The sequence below is a fragment of the Eschrichtius robustus genome, chromosome 4 (genome assembly GCF_028021215.1).
Source record: "Eschrichtius robustus isolate mEscRob2 chromosome 4, mEscRob2.pri, whole genome shotgun sequence".
In the NCBI taxonomy this organism is placed as follows: domain Eukaryota; kingdom Metazoa; phylum Chordata; class Mammalia; order Artiodactyla; family Eschrichtiidae; genus Eschrichtius; species Eschrichtius robustus.
In genome coordinates, this window is record NC_090827.1 from 150,738,456 (window position 1) to 150,755,362 (window position 16,907).

General features: G+C 49.5%; 2 protein-coding genes across 15 annotated transcripts in view; both read right to left on the reverse strand.

Moving 5' to 3' along the window:
* ADD1 (adducin 1) overlaps positions 1-4,934 on the reverse strand; it is a 74,563-nt gene extending 69,629 nt beyond the window's left edge. For 7 of the 8 annotated variants that reach the window (XM_068543525.1, XM_068543530.1, XM_068543523.1 and 4 more), the window contains exon 1: positions 4,840-4,934. The gene's annotated coding sequence lies outside the window, so the exon portion shown is untranslated. Of the gene's footprint in view, positions 1-4,377; positions 4,687-4,839 lie in introns of those variants that run through there. The other variant, XM_068543524.1, reaches the window with a different exon arrangement.
* Positions 4,935-15,735: 10,801 nt separating this feature from the next.
* The window catches only part of SH3BP2 (SH3 domain binding protein 2), a 36,655-nt gene continuing 35,483 nt past the window's right edge, over positions 15,736-16,907 (reverse strand). For 4 of the 7 annotated variants that reach the window (XM_068543549.1, XM_068543547.1, XM_068543548.1 and 1 more), the window contains exon 13: positions 15,743-16,657. In XM_068543549.1, the coding sequence (XP_068399650.1) occupies positions 16,520-16,657 (138 nt within the window). In that variant the 3' untranslated portion in view covers positions 15,743-16,519. Of the gene's footprint in view, positions 16,658-16,907 lie in introns of all 7 variants that reach the window. The other 3 variants (XM_068543543.1, XM_068543544.1, XM_068543545.1) reach the window with 3 other exon arrangements.

Consider the following 16,907-nt stretch of genomic DNA (forward strand, 5'->3'; position numbering starts at 1 on the left):
TTTATTATCTGGCCCTTTACAGAAAGTCTGTCAACTCCTGCTTTAAGGGAACAGATGGGCCTTTAATAATTTGCCACGAACATTATTTCTCACAACCAAGCTCTTAAAAAATTAGGGCTTCCCTGGTGGCGCAGTGGTTAAGAATCCGCCTGCCAATGCAGGGGACACAGGTTCAAACCCTCGTCTGGGAAGATCCCACATGCCACAGAGCAACTAAGCCCGTGCACCACAACTACTGAACCTGCGCTCTAAAGCCCGTGAGCCGCAACTACTGAGCCCGCGAGCCACAACTACTGAGCCCACGAGCCACAACTACTGAAGCCCACACACCCAAAGCCTGAGCTCCGCCACAAGACAAGCCATCGCAATGAGAAGTCCGCGCACTACAACGAAGAGTAGCCCCCTCCTGCTGCGACTAGAGAAAGCCCACGCACAGCAACAAAGACCCAACGCAGCCAAAAATAAATAAATAAATTTATAAAAAAGAAAAAACTGCCATTATCAGACAAGATATTTGTGTTGAATGCTCATTAAAAAGCAGTCATATCTTCTTGAATAAAGTATGGTACAACCACATAAAGGAGCACAATGCAACTGGAAGAAGGAATGAGAAATATGTCTATATTATAGTCTGGCATGGATGCCAAATGGTAAGTGAAAAAAAGCCTGGTGGGATTAGGGAAACGCAAATCAAAACTACAACGAGATACCACCTCATACCCATTAGGATGACTATTACGGCTACTATCAATAAAAAGAAAACAAATGTTGGCAAGGATGTGAAAAAATTGGAGCCCTTCTGCTCTACTGGTGGGAATGTAAAATGGTACAGCCACTGTGGAAAACAGTACAGTGGTTCTCCCAAATTTTTTAAACAGAATTACCATATGATCCAGCAATTCCACTCCGGGGTATATAACCCAAAGAACTGAAAGTAGGGTTTCAAAGAGATATCTGTACCTCCATGTTTACAGCAGCAGTATTCACAATAGCTGAAATGTGGAAGCAACCCAACTGTCTACTGAGGGATGAATGAATAAACAAAATGTGGTATTTACATACAATGGAATGTTATTCAGCCTTAAAAAGGAAGAAAATCCTGATACATTCTATAACATGGATGAACCTCGAGAACATTATGATAAATGAAATAAGTCAGACAGAGAAAGACAAATACCGTATGGTCCCACTTATACATGGAATCTAAAAACAAGACAAAAAGCAATTCCTTAGTTGGTATTTTATAATAACTATAAATGGAGTATAACCTTTAAAGATTGTTTATCACTACCTATAGCTTGTATGATATTGTACATCAAGTTACTTCAATTAAAAAAAAAGAAAAAAAGATTAAAAATAAAAGCAATTCCTAAACACTGAAAGCAAAATAAAAAACGAACACTATACATCCAGTGGTGGCAAAATCATGGAGTAACTATTCAAAGTGACTTTAAAACACAGTACTCTGACTACATATTCCAAATAAGGATGCAAAAAAACCTCTTAAATACTTTATATCACTTGGTGGTAGTGTTCGTATCACTCTTCTGATACTGAAGTATGTACAGTGTGGGATAAAACAATGAGTAATTAGAATCAAGATGTTTGTCTTAGAAGAAAAAAAAGGTACAGGTGCAAGATCAAGAAGGTTAAATAGAATTCTGTCCTCTTGCTTTACAACTGAAAGTGTCAGTAATCCATGATGTGTGCACTGAAAAGACCTAGAAACAATGATCAACTTGGTAGCAATGAACAACTCCAGGGCACAGACTGTGATTACTAAATACTATTGTTTCATTAAAAGAAACCAAGGCCCCTTGGAGAAATGATGATTCCAGGGCTGGGACAGAAAATGTACAAGGTGAGCCTGGTGCAGTTTGTCATACCAGAAAGAAGAGCAATCAAAGACTATTAAGAGTTGTGTCTAAAGGATTTAGGAGCCGATTTGAACAGATTCCTATTGGACAACGATGGAAGTTGAGCCTCAATAAGGATCTACAATGAATTGAACCATATCAAATACATTTAAATCCATGAGTTCACAAGGACACAAATACATATACACAATTCACTGACTATTTTTGGAGGACACCAACTCATTATTTTGAAAACTAATAAAAAATGGAGCAGAATTAAGCATTTATCTTACCTTTCCTTAAAGAGTTATAATTCAAGATAACCAAATTACGAAGGAGGGGAAATTACTCTTTATAGAAATATTCAGCTCATCAATGATGAAGTTATATAATTAAAATATCAACATTTTTTAATGCCTAATGAAATAATGACTCTAAACATTGAGCATCAAGGGCTCCTAACAAGAAGAAAGACTACTTGCAGCAACATGGATGTACCTAGAGATTATCATACTAAGTGAAATAAGCCAGAGAAAGACATATGATATGATATATCACACATATTATAGCATATGATATCACTTCAGTGAAATCTAAAAAAATGATACAAATGAACTTATTTACAAAACAGAAATAGACTCACAGACTGAGAAAACAAACTTATGGTTACCGAAGGGGAAAGGGGGATAGGGTAAGATAAATTAGGAATTTGGGATTAACAGATACACACTACTATGCATAAATAGTAGATAAACAAGTGCCTACTGGATAGCACAGGGATCTATATTCAGTATCTTGTAATAACCTATATTGGAAAAGAATCTGAAAAGTATATGTGAATCACTTTGATGTACACCTGAAACACTGTAAATCAACTATATTCAATTAAAAAAAAAAGACTACTAATCCTTATCTGCCTACTAACCTATGAAGTATTCTTGCCAAAAATAAATCAAACCTGAATCTGACTACTCCTTCAGCTCTAACTAAATTAGATGACATTTACAGCAAATTCTGTGTAAACTACAGAAGAATAAAATCCAGACTGTGTGTAATTCCACAGGACAAACCACCAATTTCAGCAACAAATAAATTACAAGAGATAACAAAAGATGGAGGAGCCTATAGATTAAAATAAGCCACAATGTAAATTATATTTTAGAAAGGAAACTATCCCACCTTTTGGAGACTGGGTAGAATTTAGATTCCTGTCATTCAGTGAGCCTCTGTAACTAAAACCACACAAGCAGTAAAACAAATCATACCATTTGTCCTGCTGTAACCCACGTCAAAACTCTGAAAAGCAGCTGGGACTGCCAAAACCATCCACTTCCTTAAAAAACAACTTTACTATGGAATATTACTCAGCCATAAAAAGAAACGAAATTGAGTTATTTGTAGTGAGGTGGATGGACCTAGAGTCTGTCATACAGAGTGAAGTAAGTCAGAAAGAGAAAAACAAATACCGTATGCTAACACATACATATGGAATCTAAAAAAAAGAATGGTCATGAAGAACCTAGGGGCAAGACGGGCATAAAGACGCAGACCTACTAGGGAATGGACTTGAGGACACGGGGAGGGGGAAGGGTAAGCTGGGACAAAGTAAGAGAGTGGCACGTACATATATACACTACAAATGTAAGATAGCTAGTGGGAAGCAGCCGCATAGCACAGGGAGATCAGCTTTGTGACCACCTAGAGGGGTGGGATAGGGAGGGTGGGAGGGAGACGCAAGAGGGAGGAGCTATGGGGATATATGTACACATATAGCTGATTCACTTTGTTATACAGCAGAAACTAACACACCATTGTAAAGCAATTATACTCCAATAAAGGTGCTAAAAAAAAAAAAAAACAAACAACTTTACTATTCTAGTTTAACCCACAGTCAGAATACTAAGATTCTGGATTTTAAAAAGTAATTTACACGTGGGCTGGCACTTGCCCATTAACTAAAGACTGCAGTTATTACAATCCCACCCTCATACAATTCACCCTCTTTGCCTGGGATGCCCTCCCCTCTTTGGTGCCTGCTGAACCCCAGCTCACCGACTCCGACTCGTTTTCACTGGGGGCTTCTACTGATGTGTTCAGCAAAGAAGACAGCCTACTTCCTATCCCCGTTAAGATTTAACCAATTTTTCACCCGCAAAAAAACCTTTCTGTAACAACTTATCAGCACTGCACACCGCTCTCAGCTATGTTTTTGGTTCTTGGGGATATGACAAATTGCTTTATGTCATTTAGGCATAAAATCATATGGTCACACCACCAGCCGTTGCAGGTTAACCATAATACTTACTTTAAGGTAAGACTGCATGAAGTGAACATAAAGACCTGTAAAATATCTTGAGCCATGAATTACAAGAGCAAAAATAAAAGTAATTGCTAAAGGCAGAGACCCTCTGACCGCCCCCCCCCCCGCCCCACCAAAAGAAACGAAAAAGAAAGGAAGGAAGGAGAGGGCGAGATGACCAACAGCTCCTTCTCTAATAAAGTTGCAGGACAACCCTATTACCATCCGTAGGCAGATGTGGCTTTTCTCTTTGGGCAGAAGCTGTCGTTTTTTCAAAAAAACGAGAGCAGACGGGCAGAATCCGGATGCCCGCGTCTGTCTACGTCTGTGCTCGAACCCTGGAGCCCTCAGCCCTGCGGGCCACGGACCCGGCGGCCGCGAGCACCGCGCTGACCCAACGTCCGGCCCAGATCCTCCTTTCCCACACGGACGCCCGAAGCCCACCACCCAGTCTACCGACGAGCTGCCCAGGCGTTCCCACAGACCAGCCCGTGCGACGACGGGTCTGCAGGGCGTCGGCCCCTCTGCGCCAGTCAAGGCCGACAGCCGAACGGTGGGGACACCCCCCCCCCCGCCCGCCCAGGACGGCCCCCGGGGCCGCCTCCACCCTCCGCGCCTCCGCCACGGGCCCCGCCGCCCGGCTTGGAGCCCCGGGCCTGCCGCTGTCCTGCGCACGGGCCTCACCTCAGGGTCGAATCGCGGGCAGCGCGCTGGCTACCAGGTCTGAGCGCGGCCGCCGCCCGTCCGCTCCGGCTCCGCCCCCTGTCCGCCGCGCTTGCCCGGCCGGCAACCCCCACCCGCCCGCCCGGCCTCTCGCCCGGCCTCCCGCCCCCTCAGCCCTCCGCACAGCCCCAGAAGCCCGAGCTGGGTGCGGCCTGCTGCGCCGCAGCCTAACAACGCACCACCCCCATTAGCCCAGCCCTTGCTGCACCTCCCAGCAACGCGTGCTGCTATTGGCTGAGAGCGGGCGGGAGAGGTGGGGCGGGGTCTGGGCGGGAGGGGTTGCCGCCTCTGGCCACCGCCTTTCCGGGGACGGACTTCGGGGGCCACGGACTTCTGGGGCTGCGCCCTCCCCCTTCGGACGAAGCAGGGGCCCAAGTGTGCGGACGGACAGTCGCAGCCCCACATGCCTCGTCGCTGAAGCAGGCCGGGCCGTCGTGCCAGCGGCGCCCGCTCACCCAGAGCCACTCCGTCACTCATTCATTGTTGCTGGTCAGGCTCGTGGAGGTCTCCTGCGGGCCAGATTCGTGCGATGCGCAGGAGGGCTTACCAAAGGGTAGTTTCCAGGCCCTGCTCAGCCTGAGGCTGGGGGCCTCTCCCTGCCCGCCTCGCCCACTCCTCCAGCGGACGGACCCTGCCTCCTGTGCCCAGCCCTGTGCTGGTCTGCATCCAGAAGCCCTTGCCAGGGTGCCCGGGACCACGGGCAAAGTTTGGGGCCGGGCTGGCAGCCAGGGCAGGGCCAGGACAGCTGGGCCTGTGGATCCCGATAAGGCGCCATCGACGCGGCCGCTGCCTGATGCCTGGAGCCTGGCCTGCTGATGCTGCTTGAAAGAGCACAGTCACCTCTGCAGAACCAGGGCATTGGTGAGACCAGGCCACCTGCCAGTGACCTGGAGGCAAGACTAGAGATCACATGAGCACCTGCCCCCAAACTGCCCCTCCTTGTCTCATCCGAGTCCCCAAAAGACCCGGGAGACATATGGGCTAGCTCCCTTTATACCCATAGAAAGTTGAGGCCCAGAGCTGAGCAGTGGAAGAGTAGTGTGGAATCCAGGCCTTCCCTCCCAGCAGGGTCCCCTTTGGCCTTGTCCACAGAGGGTCGGGGATACTGTCTATGGCTAATAGACAGTGACCTCTGATCTCCTGGACACTGGCTTTTCTCAGAAGACTTTTCTGACAAGACTCCACAATTCTACATCTATCACTTCTGTTTCCCTTGCACCCAGCAACAAGGCCTGGCCCGGAAGAGGTGTCCGTGGGGGCTTGCTAAAGGGAGAAGACGACTGAGCGTGTTAAGTAGAGACATAGAAGATACAAAAAAGACCCAAGTCAAACAAATAAAGGTGAAAAACACAATGTCAGAAATGAAGAATACACTAGGTGAGATCAACAGCAGGTTAGACCCAGGGACTTCCCTGGTGGTACAGTGGTAAAGAATCCGCCTTCCAATGCAGACTCCATGCTTCCACTGCAGGGGGTGTGGGTTCAATCCCTGGTCGAGGAACTAAGATCCCACATGGCTGCGGGGCAACTAAGCCTGTGCACCACAACTACCGAACTCGTGTGCCTCAGAGAGAGAGCCTGCATGCCGCAAACTGTAGAGCCCATGCACTCTGGAGCCCACGCGCCACAACTACAGAGCCCACGTGCCCTGGAGCCCACAGGCCACAACTAGAGAGAGAAAACCTGCATGCCACAACTAAAGAGAAGCCCGCGCGCCACAACTAGAGAGAAGACCATGCACCACAACCAGAGAGAAGACCATGCGCCACAACCAGAGAGAAAACCACGCACCGCAAGGAAAGGTCCTGCGTGCTGCAACTAAGACCCAACACAGCCAAAAAAAAAAAAAAAACCCAAAACCAAACCGAAACAAAACAAACACAACAGATTAGACCCAGCAGAAGAAAACCTTAGTGAACTTGAAGACGAAAAAAGAAACTAAATGAAACAGAAAAGAGCTTGGAAAAGAATGAACAGAGCACCAATGAGCTGTAGGACAACTTCAAGAGGCCTAGTATAGATGTTAATTGGAGTCCCTGAAAATAGAGGTGAGTGTTGGGAGGACAGAAATACTGTTTGAAGATATAATGGCTGAATTTTTTTAATTTCATGAAAACTACAAACCCACCCAGATCCGAGCAGCTCAAGAAGTAACTTCTGGGGACTTCCCTGGTGGTCCAGTGGTTAAAACTCCGTGCTTCCATTTCAGGGGGTGTGGGTTCAATCCCTGGTTGGGGTATAAGATCCCACATGACTTGCAGCATGGCTTCCCCCTCCCCCCCCCCCCGCCAAAAAAAAGTAACTTCTGGCTTGCTACTGAGCTCCGGTAGAAATGCAGTGTTTCTATGGGACATCTGAGGCCAGAACTGCCCATCACTTTGTTCTGTCAGACCACCAAGACGTAAAGCCAGGTAGATAAATCATCATCTGAAAGCATTTGATCCAGGATTGGATTCATGTAGGTGCAGAGGTAAGTGGTCCAGACCCCTACTCCTATAGCTCTGATACCTCTCCCTCAGCTCTCACCTGTGGTCTCAGGGGATTCCCTGTGACACAGTGACAGAGGAGGAAAATGTATATGCTTGGTCCATAGGAAGGTTGGCTAAATATGTTGGTGTGGCCTGAAAATGGCCTAATGCTGCACTGTATCCCCATTCAGCGGTCACCCTGAAAGAAGGTGGCAAAGGGAAATCATCCCAATAGGCAAAGCTTACAGTAGTGAACTTGACCACTCACTTTGTGGGAGGGAGACATGGCCTGAACTCATGGGCAGTGAGAAATGACTTAGCTGGTTGGTCAGGAGCCTGGAAGGAGAAATGTGGAAGTTCAGGGACAAGAGGTATGGGGAAGAAGCATTGGGATGGACCTGTGAGAACTGGACAAAGGATGAAGATCTTTGTATTGCATATTAATGTCTACCAGTGAGCGTCCACCACAGAGGCTCTAAACACCAAGCAGATGGAATGGCTCAGCCAATGGGGATCAGCTAGGATCTGTCTTCCGCCACCACAATTGCCTCATCAATGAAGTAGCCGTGGTGGCAGGGTGGAGGCTATGCATGAGCCCAACAGCACAAGCTCCTCATAACCAAGGCTGATCCAGCTACTGCCACTGCCAGTGTCTAACCTGTCAGCATCAGAAACCAAGGCTGAGGCCCCTGGAGGAGCCAACCGGCCACTTGGTGGCAAGTTGATTACACTGGATCCCTTCTACCCGAGAAAAAGCAATAACTCATACTCACCAAGATAGATTGCCATGTATCTGGGTGTGGATTTGCTTTTTCTGCCTGCAGTACTTAAGCCAGCACCACTATCAAGAGCTCACAAAGTATCTGGTTTGCTGACATGAAATCCCACATAACTGCCTCGTACTAAAGGATCTGCTTTATGGCAAAGGAGGTATGGCAATGGGCACATGACCTGGGACCCACCATTTCTACCACAAGCTGTACCATCCAGAAGTTGCTGATCTACTAGAGATGGACTAGGCACATGAAGGCTCAAATGAGGCTCCAACCTGGAGGTGGCATCCTGGGAGGATGCAGCACTGTCCTCCAGGAAGTGGTACACACTCTGTACCAATAAGTGACCACTTGGGACTTCCCTGGCGGGCCAGTGGTTAAGACTTCGCCTCCCAGTGCAGGGGGTGCGGGTTCGATCACTGATCAGGGAGATAAGATCCCACATGCCTAGCAGCCAAAAAAAACAAAACATAAAACAGAAGCAATATTGTAACAAATTCAGTAAAGACTTTAAAAATGGTCCACATCAAAAAAAAAAAAATCTTTAAAAAAAAAGGAAGTAACCACTTTACGAGGCTCGGTCCCTAACAGGTGGACTACCCAGTCACCCCCTTGAGGAATTTGCACTTCCTGCTCTGCAACATTAAGTACTGAGCCTAGAGGTTTGGATTACCAAAGGGGACACTTCTACCCCGGGACATAGTAAAGCTGAAGCTATGGCTGCCACCTGGTCACGTGGGACAACTTATGTCAGTAGATCAGTAGGCACAGAAAGAAGTGGCCACGTTGGCAGGGGTAACTGACCCTCGTTGTTGTATGTAGGGCTGCCAGCCTCATGATGGGGGCAGGCAGGAGTGTGTCTGGCACTCAGGCATTCCGAGGGGCAGGGTAGCTCTTGGGTCTCCCATAGCCAGTGACTTTATAAACAGGCAAGCATGGCAACATGGCCCGGTAAGCGCAGGCTCCCAGGGACTCGAAGAGCCAAAAGCCTAGCCGTCAAGAAGAGAAATCTAGAAAGGGTGGTGGAAAAGGGAGGTGTTGGGTATCATTTGTGGTTTTGAGTCCAACTGCAGCAGTGGGGGCCACATAGTTCATCCCTCTACCCATCTCCCTCGGAAGTTCTCCCAGATACTGGGACCAGTGAGAATACTGAAGAGTCTGTGTCTGAATGGACTGAACTTAATATGAGAAACAAGTGGATCTGAGCACTTCAAGGGGTGGACTTGGTAATTGCCATTGGTGCCCTGCCCAGATCCCCATTCCGGGTTGGTTCTAAAAGTGGTCCCCTCTCCAGGTGCTGTGAGTGTTAGCTACTAATTGCCCACAGAGCCCCTTTTGCCAGAGTGTTGCCCTTGCCCAGGAGATTATCTCCCTACCCAGACAACCCCTGGCCAATAACGCTGATCCAGGGGCACACAAGTCTGGTCCCCTCAAAGCAAAACCAACTCTGTAGGACAAGGCGCATTCCAAAGCTTCCTGTAGGACCAGGCTAAAGCTAGTCTCCAGCTGAGACCACCTCCTTCCCGTGTTTTTTCCTTTGCACTATCCTGATTCCCCCATTCAGCTTATCCTGAGACTACTTGCACAAGAGCAATAAATCACTTGCACAAGATCCCTGTTACAGGTTTTGCTTCTAAAGAACCCAATCTAAGAAAACTATATATAAGAAATACTGTCGGGACTTCCCCAGTGGTCCAGTTGTTAAGACTCCGCGCTCCCAATGCAGAGGGCACAGGTTCAACCCTTGGTCGGGGAACTAGATCCTGCATGCTGCAACTAAAGATCCCGCACGCCACAAGGAAGATCCCACACACCGCAACTAAGACCCGGGGCAGCCAAAAATAAATAAATAAATATCTAAAAAACAACAACAAAAAAATACTGTCTACAAGTCAACACCAAAAAAGCAAACAACCCAATTAAGAAATGGGCAAAGGGGAGTTCCCCAGTGGTCCAGTTGGTAAGACTCCTCGCTCCCAATGCAGGGGGTCAGGATTCAATCCCTGGTCAGGGAACTAGATCCCACATGCCACAACTAAGAGCCAGCGTGCTGCAACTAAAAGATCCTGCATGCCACAACTAAAGATCTCGCACACTGCAATGAAGATATGGCACAGCCAAATAAATAAACATTAAAAAAAAAAGAAAAGAAATGGGCAAAGGACTTGAATAGACATTGGTCCAAAGATATACAGATGGTCAATAAGCACATGAAAAGATGCTCAACATCACTAAGCATTAAACTGCAAATCAAAATCACCATGAGATACCACTTAACATCCATTAGGATTGCTATTATTTTTTAAAAAGAAAAGAAAAAGAAAATAAGTGTTGACAAGGATGTGGAGAAATTAGAACCCTTGTGCATTGCTGGTGGGAACATAAAATGGTGCAGCCACTGGGGAAAATGGTATGGTGGTTCCTCAAAAAGTTAAAGAATTACCATATGACGTAGCAATTCTACTTCCTGGTACATACCCAAAAGAACTGAAAAGAGACTCAACACTTATTTGTACATCCATGTTCATAGCAGCGTTATTAACAATAAACAAAAGATGGAAGCAACTCAAGTGTCGTTGACGGATGGATAACAAAATGTGGTCCATCCATACAATGGAATATTATTTCTTTCCTTAAAAAGGAGGGCTTCCCTGGTGGTGCAGTGGTTGAGAATCTGCCTGCTAATGCAGGGGACACGGGTTCGAGCCCTGGTCTGGGAGGATCCCACATGCCACGGAGCAACTAGGCCCACGAGCCACAACTACTGAGCCTGCGCGTCTGGAGCCTGTGCCCCGCAACAAGAGAGGCCGCGACAGTGAAAGGCCCGTGCACCGCGATGGAGAGCGGCCCCCGCTTGCCACAACTAGAGAAAGCCCTCGCATAGAAACGAAGACCCAACACAACCAAAAAATAAATAAATAAGTCAGGAGCTCTTCAAAAATTAAAAAAAAAAGGAAATTCTGGGGCTTCCCTGGTGGCGCAGTGGTTAAGAATCCGCCTGTCAGTGCAGGGGACACGGGTTTGAGCCCTGGTCTGGGAAGATCCCACATGCCGCAGAGCAACTAAGCCCATGCACCACAACTACTGAGCCTGTGCTCTAGAGCCCGCGAGCCACAACTACTGAGCCCGCGTCTCACAACTACTGAAGCCCACATGCCTAGAGCCCGAGCTCCACAACAAGAGAAGCCACCGCAACGAGAAGCCCGCGCACCACAACGAAGAGTAGCCCCTGCTCGCCCCAACTAGAGAAAGCTCTCACGCAGCAACAAAGACCCAATGCAGCCAAAAAATAATTAATTATTTTAAAAAAGAGGAAATTCTGACACATGCTACAGCATGGATGGATCTTAAAGACATTATGCTAAGTGAAATAAGCCAGTCACAAAAGGACAAATGATGATTCCACTTGTATGAGGGAACTAGAATAGTCAAATTCATAAGACGGAAAGTGGAATGGTGGTTGCCAGGGGCTGGAGGAGGGGGAATGGGGAGTTACTATTTAATAGATAGAGTTTCAGTTTTACAGGAGGAAAAGAGTTATGGGGATGGATGGTGGTAGTGGTTCACAAGAACGTGAATGTACTTAATGCCACAGAACTGCATGCTTAAAATGGTTAAAATGGTTAATTTATATTATGTATATTTTATCATCATAAAAAAGTTTAAATGCTATTAAAGTACACCTTCCTTTTCCAAGAAAAAAAAAGAAAAAAGAAATACTGTCTTGTGTAGGAGTTAAAAAAAAAACACACAAAACTAGACACATACAACAATAAATATCAAGTAATGAGGACCTCAATGAAGTTAACAATTACCTGAAGGGAATTCCCTGGCGGTCCAGTGGTTAGCACTCCATAATTCCACTGCAGGGGGCACAAGTTCCATCCCTGGTCAGGGAACTAGATCCCACAGGCATGCCACAAGTGAGAGTTCGCATGCCACAACTAAGGAGCCCACATGCCACAACTAAGACCCGGCACAACCAAATAAATAAATAAATAAAAATTTTAAAAAATAGTTGGCATGGTGTTATTTGGGTGGTGTCATCCAATAAACTAAATTTGAAAAGAAAAAAAAAGACATAATTAAGCAACAGTAAGTAAGAGAGCTTGGTACTGGCATAGAAACAGACAGACAAATGGAACAGAACAAAGAGTCCAGCCACAAACCTACACATATATGGATATATGGCAAGTGGCATTGCAGATGGTTGGGGAAGGGACAGGTTATAAATAAATGATGCAGGGGTAGGTGGGGTAACCCTATGGGGGGAAAATGAAAGTGAATCCTTATCTCTTGCTATGTGCAAAAAACAATTATTCAGCGGAGGAGATATATATGATACATGTTGCTGACAATATTGAGGCTATATAAAGAATTCTTATAGATTAATAAGAAAACAACAGGAAAATAAGCAAAAGATTTGAATAGACACTTCACAGGAGAGAAAATCAAAATGGTTAGTAAATACATGAAAATGTGCCCAAGCTCATTAGTAATTAGCTAAATGCAAATTAAAGCCGTAATTAAACACCCACCAGATTGGCAAAGATGAAGAAAAGTCTGACAATACCAAGTGTTAGCAAGGATGTGGAACCAAGGGAAGTCTCTTTTACTGCAAAATTCTTGGAAAACAGTGAAAGGCCCTGGAACTCAGGAGTCAGACTCCTGGGTACATACCCTAGAGACACTTGTGCACACATGCATCACAAACACAGATAAGACTGTTCCTAGTAGCACTGTCTGTGATTGTCCCAAACTACAAACAAACTAAACGTCCATCCACAGTAAAATGGATCCGTGAACCAGTGTCAATGGAACAGTTTTCAGCAACGAATCTGAACAAACTACAGCTACGCACAGCAAACTGGACAAATCTCAAAGACGTAACGAGCAGAAGCCAGACGCCAAAGCTTGCACCTGTATGATTCCATTCACATAAAGTGCGAAAACAGGAAAGCACTGTGATGGATGAAGGTTTCATAGCAAAACAGGAATGTGAGCCTCCCCAAAGCGAGGGCAGGGGTTACTTGTGAGAGAGGAAGGGGGTGGTGCTGAACTCGGCAGGGTACACGGGGGCTGGTTCACTTCATAGCAATTTGTCACGCTGTACATTTGTGTTGTTCACTTTTCTGAATGTTTCATTCCACCAGAAATGAAAGGAAAAAGGAGGTGCCTCAGCTCTGAGTAGCTCAGAGTGTGACCAGGGATGCAGCTGGAGAGCAATGCAGGGGCAGCTGTCAGGCAGCCTCTGAGGTTTCTGAGGAGCAAAGGAAGTCTAAGGGAGGCAGATGGATCAGGTCTGCTTTGCATCCCACGACTCTCCCTCCTGAGAGAGTGCTGGTGGCTTGACGTGGGATGGCCACTAGCAACCATCTCTGGGGCACAGACGGGGCCCGATGTGTGTGCAGGCTGCCCAGCCAGGGGCTCCCTGCTGCTGAGTCACAGCCAGAGACAGGCTGCGGCCTGCCCCTCACTGCCCCTCTAGAGACACACAGATTTGGTTCAAGTACCAGCTCTGCCTGATACTCCCTGGGTGGCCTTGCTGTCCTCTATGCCATGCCCTCCAGAGGCCAGCCCAGTGCAGCCCAGCTGGATGAGAAGCCCCTTGGGCCCAGGCCCCTGGTGCTCAGCCTGGGGTGCCAGAAGCTCCCCCTCGGACCAGCAGGGCGTGTCCATGCAATGTGACCCAGAATCGGGGTTGGGACTGGGAGCAACTCTGGCTTGTTTTGTGAGGTCTCTTCTGGTTCTAAAAACATCTTTTGACAATAAAAATCTCTATGAACAGAAGGTACAGAGGCTCACTGCACTCCTTCTGATGAACTGCAGGAAAAGTAAAACCATGTTCAGTGCTCAGCTTGGAGAAGCTTCCCAAAGTGTCCAGGGCCCTCTTCCCTGGCACAGGAATTGAACCATCTCTGGACTCACCATCAGGCTGGGCAGGTCAGCGAAGCCTCTCTGAGCCTCAGTTTCCCTATCTGTAAGGTGAGGGAGCAGCACAGTGCCTCGGGTGGGGCCCCCGTCAGTTTACCCACAGACTGGGGCTGGGAGGGCAGAGCAGTGAGGCAGGTCCCCCGCGGAGCTGTGGCCCCCTCGCTGGGTGAAGGCATGCCCAGAACCCCGGGAGGCAGGCTAACCAGACACCCTGCAATGACTGTCCGAGGCCACACGGGTGGCAGGGAGCTAGGCGGGGTCCAGGGTCTGGGCTCAGCAGTGAAGGACAGATCACAGGGCTGCGTCTAGAATCCAGGCCTCTCTGAGCCTGGGTTTTCTCACCTGTAAAACAGTTTGCCGGGAGGGCAGCTGCTATTAGACCTAAGTCAAGCGCGCAGCTCAGCACCTTGAGTACAGTAAGTGCGCAGCCAGTGGTAACCACCCTCCAGCCCTACGTGAGGAATAGAACATTCATGGCAGGTCTCGGGGGAGTGGGACCCCTTCCAGCCCCTCCTGCCTACTGGAGGACGGTGCCTGGGGCCCCATCCACTACCCTCCACACACACACTCTAGCAACCGAGGCCCTGGGCCTGGGGTGTGAACTCACAAAGAGGAGGGCAGCTGTCCTGGCAGGCCCTGGGCTGGGCTCTGGGCTGGGCCTCTAGCAGAGACAGGCCTCATCTGTCCAGGCAGCCAGAAGGACCTATCACCTGGCTCTGGACACCAGAACCCCCCAACCTTCCAGCTCAGGGGTCTTCAAGTATGAGCTGGCTGCCAAGTGGCTGCATGTCAGCTAAAAGCATTAGTGTCCTGTGTCCTACAGCCATCAGCAGCACAGCAGACCCCGGACACTGCTGCGAACTGCTTCTGATTTCCCAGGAAGGGAAACTGCAAGCCACAGCGGGGACTGGTGTGCGTCACTGGGCTCGGGGCAGTGGAGTGCAACCGCAGGAAAGAGGAACTGCTGGCTTCCCACAGCGGCTGCGGAAGGAGCAGCAGGGGCTCTGGCGCCCCCACCTCCACCGGGCGGCTGCAGAAGAAACATCTGTAGAGATGGTGCTGGACACTCGGTTCCCGGGAGGAGACGGCTGCTGTCTTCCCCGCTGCACCTCCAGGAGCCTCCCACCTGACTGGACTCCTCTCTCCTCCTCCAGCGAACCACCACCTCACCCCAGGACATGCCCAGGGCAGGGGAGGGGACGTCCAAAGGGCCTTCCTCCGGAACCATTAATCAATGGCTAGTGGGCACACGGGCTCTTGTGGCTTGGCTTTTACATCGCAAATTCCTCGTTCCCAGCAAAAAGTGCAGCGAGGAGCAAATGACCCTGGGTTCCCTGCCAGCCCTGACACCCACTTGAGTCTGTTTTTATGAGGAAAAAAAAAAATTCCAGCCTGGATGGCCACGCCAGGGAGAGCAGCCTGCTGGAATTCCATGGCAGGAAGCATGGGGATGATGGGTGCTGGGCCTGCACCAGGCATGGACCAGAGGACTTGGGCATCTGGGTGCCACTGTCCCCACCCACCCCTGGCCGACACAGGGCCTACTCTTCCTGCAGCACTGTAGCCATTACTTCCTCCAGGAAGTCTTCCTGGAGCCCCCAGCTGGGTTGCAAGCTCCCAGCCCCTGCACACCCCGCTGCCGTGGACGGTGGGCGCTGTGCGTACCTTCTGCCCAGTTGTCTCCCAGTAACCACTGGTTAAGCCAACGAATGACCCAATTACTGATGTGAGGAGCCTTTAACTCTGTAGCCTCACTGCCCTGGACCTGACTTCTGGCAGCAGAACCTGGCGTTTTGGATACAGGCTCTGGGCCCAGACTGTCCAACTTTTTGGGTCCTGTTCTGTTACCAGCTGTGGACCCAAGGGTAAGTCATTTAGCGCCCTGTGGCCTAGAAAACAAGACCACCTCCTAGAGGTCCCGTGAGCTGACCTGCTACAGTCAACACTTGGATGCTGGTGTGGGTACTCAGTAAGGCCGGCCATGCCCTCTTCCCAGTGCAGCCCTGGCCACCGGGGCAAATGTCATCTGTGCTTTATTGTGCGGCACCAGCCCCTCACGGAGCCTGCGTTGTAGCGTTCCTGGGGGGTCCAGCCCCTGCCCCCACCCCAAATACCCCAGCCCTGCCCAGCTCCCAGCCCAGTGCCGGGGAGGCGTGCCGGAGGTACCAGAATTTCTGTAAATCAAGTCCAGGCTGGGCTCAGTCCTGGGCTCCTGGGAGGTGGGCAGGGTGAGACAGGAGAGCCCCACACAATTCTCTGGAGCCTAGGGCCTGGCCGAGCCCCGGGGACCCAGCCTGCTGGGCGGGGCCTGGCCTGGCAATCTCTGTGAGGTGTCCACTGGGGAGGCCCTGGGTCAGAGCACGGTGCTGGCTCCCGCGCGTCCTCCCATGCAGGCCCGTCTCCTTCTGCGTGGCCCAGGGCTGTGGCCCCGTGGCCGTGTCTGCCCCGCAGCGTGCAGTACAGGTGTCACCTGGGCCGGGCGTAACCGTAGGGATGCCGCAGCAGCAGGCTCCGGTGGCCTGGCAGCACGTGAGTGTGGTAGTGTTCCACCAGGCTGCCCACGCTCACAAACAGGACCTCGCCCTCCAGGTAGGACTTCGCCTCCTGGGTGGGGAGTGGGGCAGGGTCAGAGGGGCCGGCCAGCCGGCCCTCCCTGCAAGACGGGGCGGTCGGCAGTAATGCTCTGCCCAGGGGACGCTGGCCAGGTCTGTAAATAAGCCTAGGGCCGAGGGCTGATCACCCCATCTCCTCTAGGGTCAGTGGAGGACACAGAGAAGCCAGGAGAGGGGGGAGGTGGGGCCGTGGACAGAGGGGAGGGCGGAGGAGGGGTGTTTGGGGGTGCTGGCCTCAGACC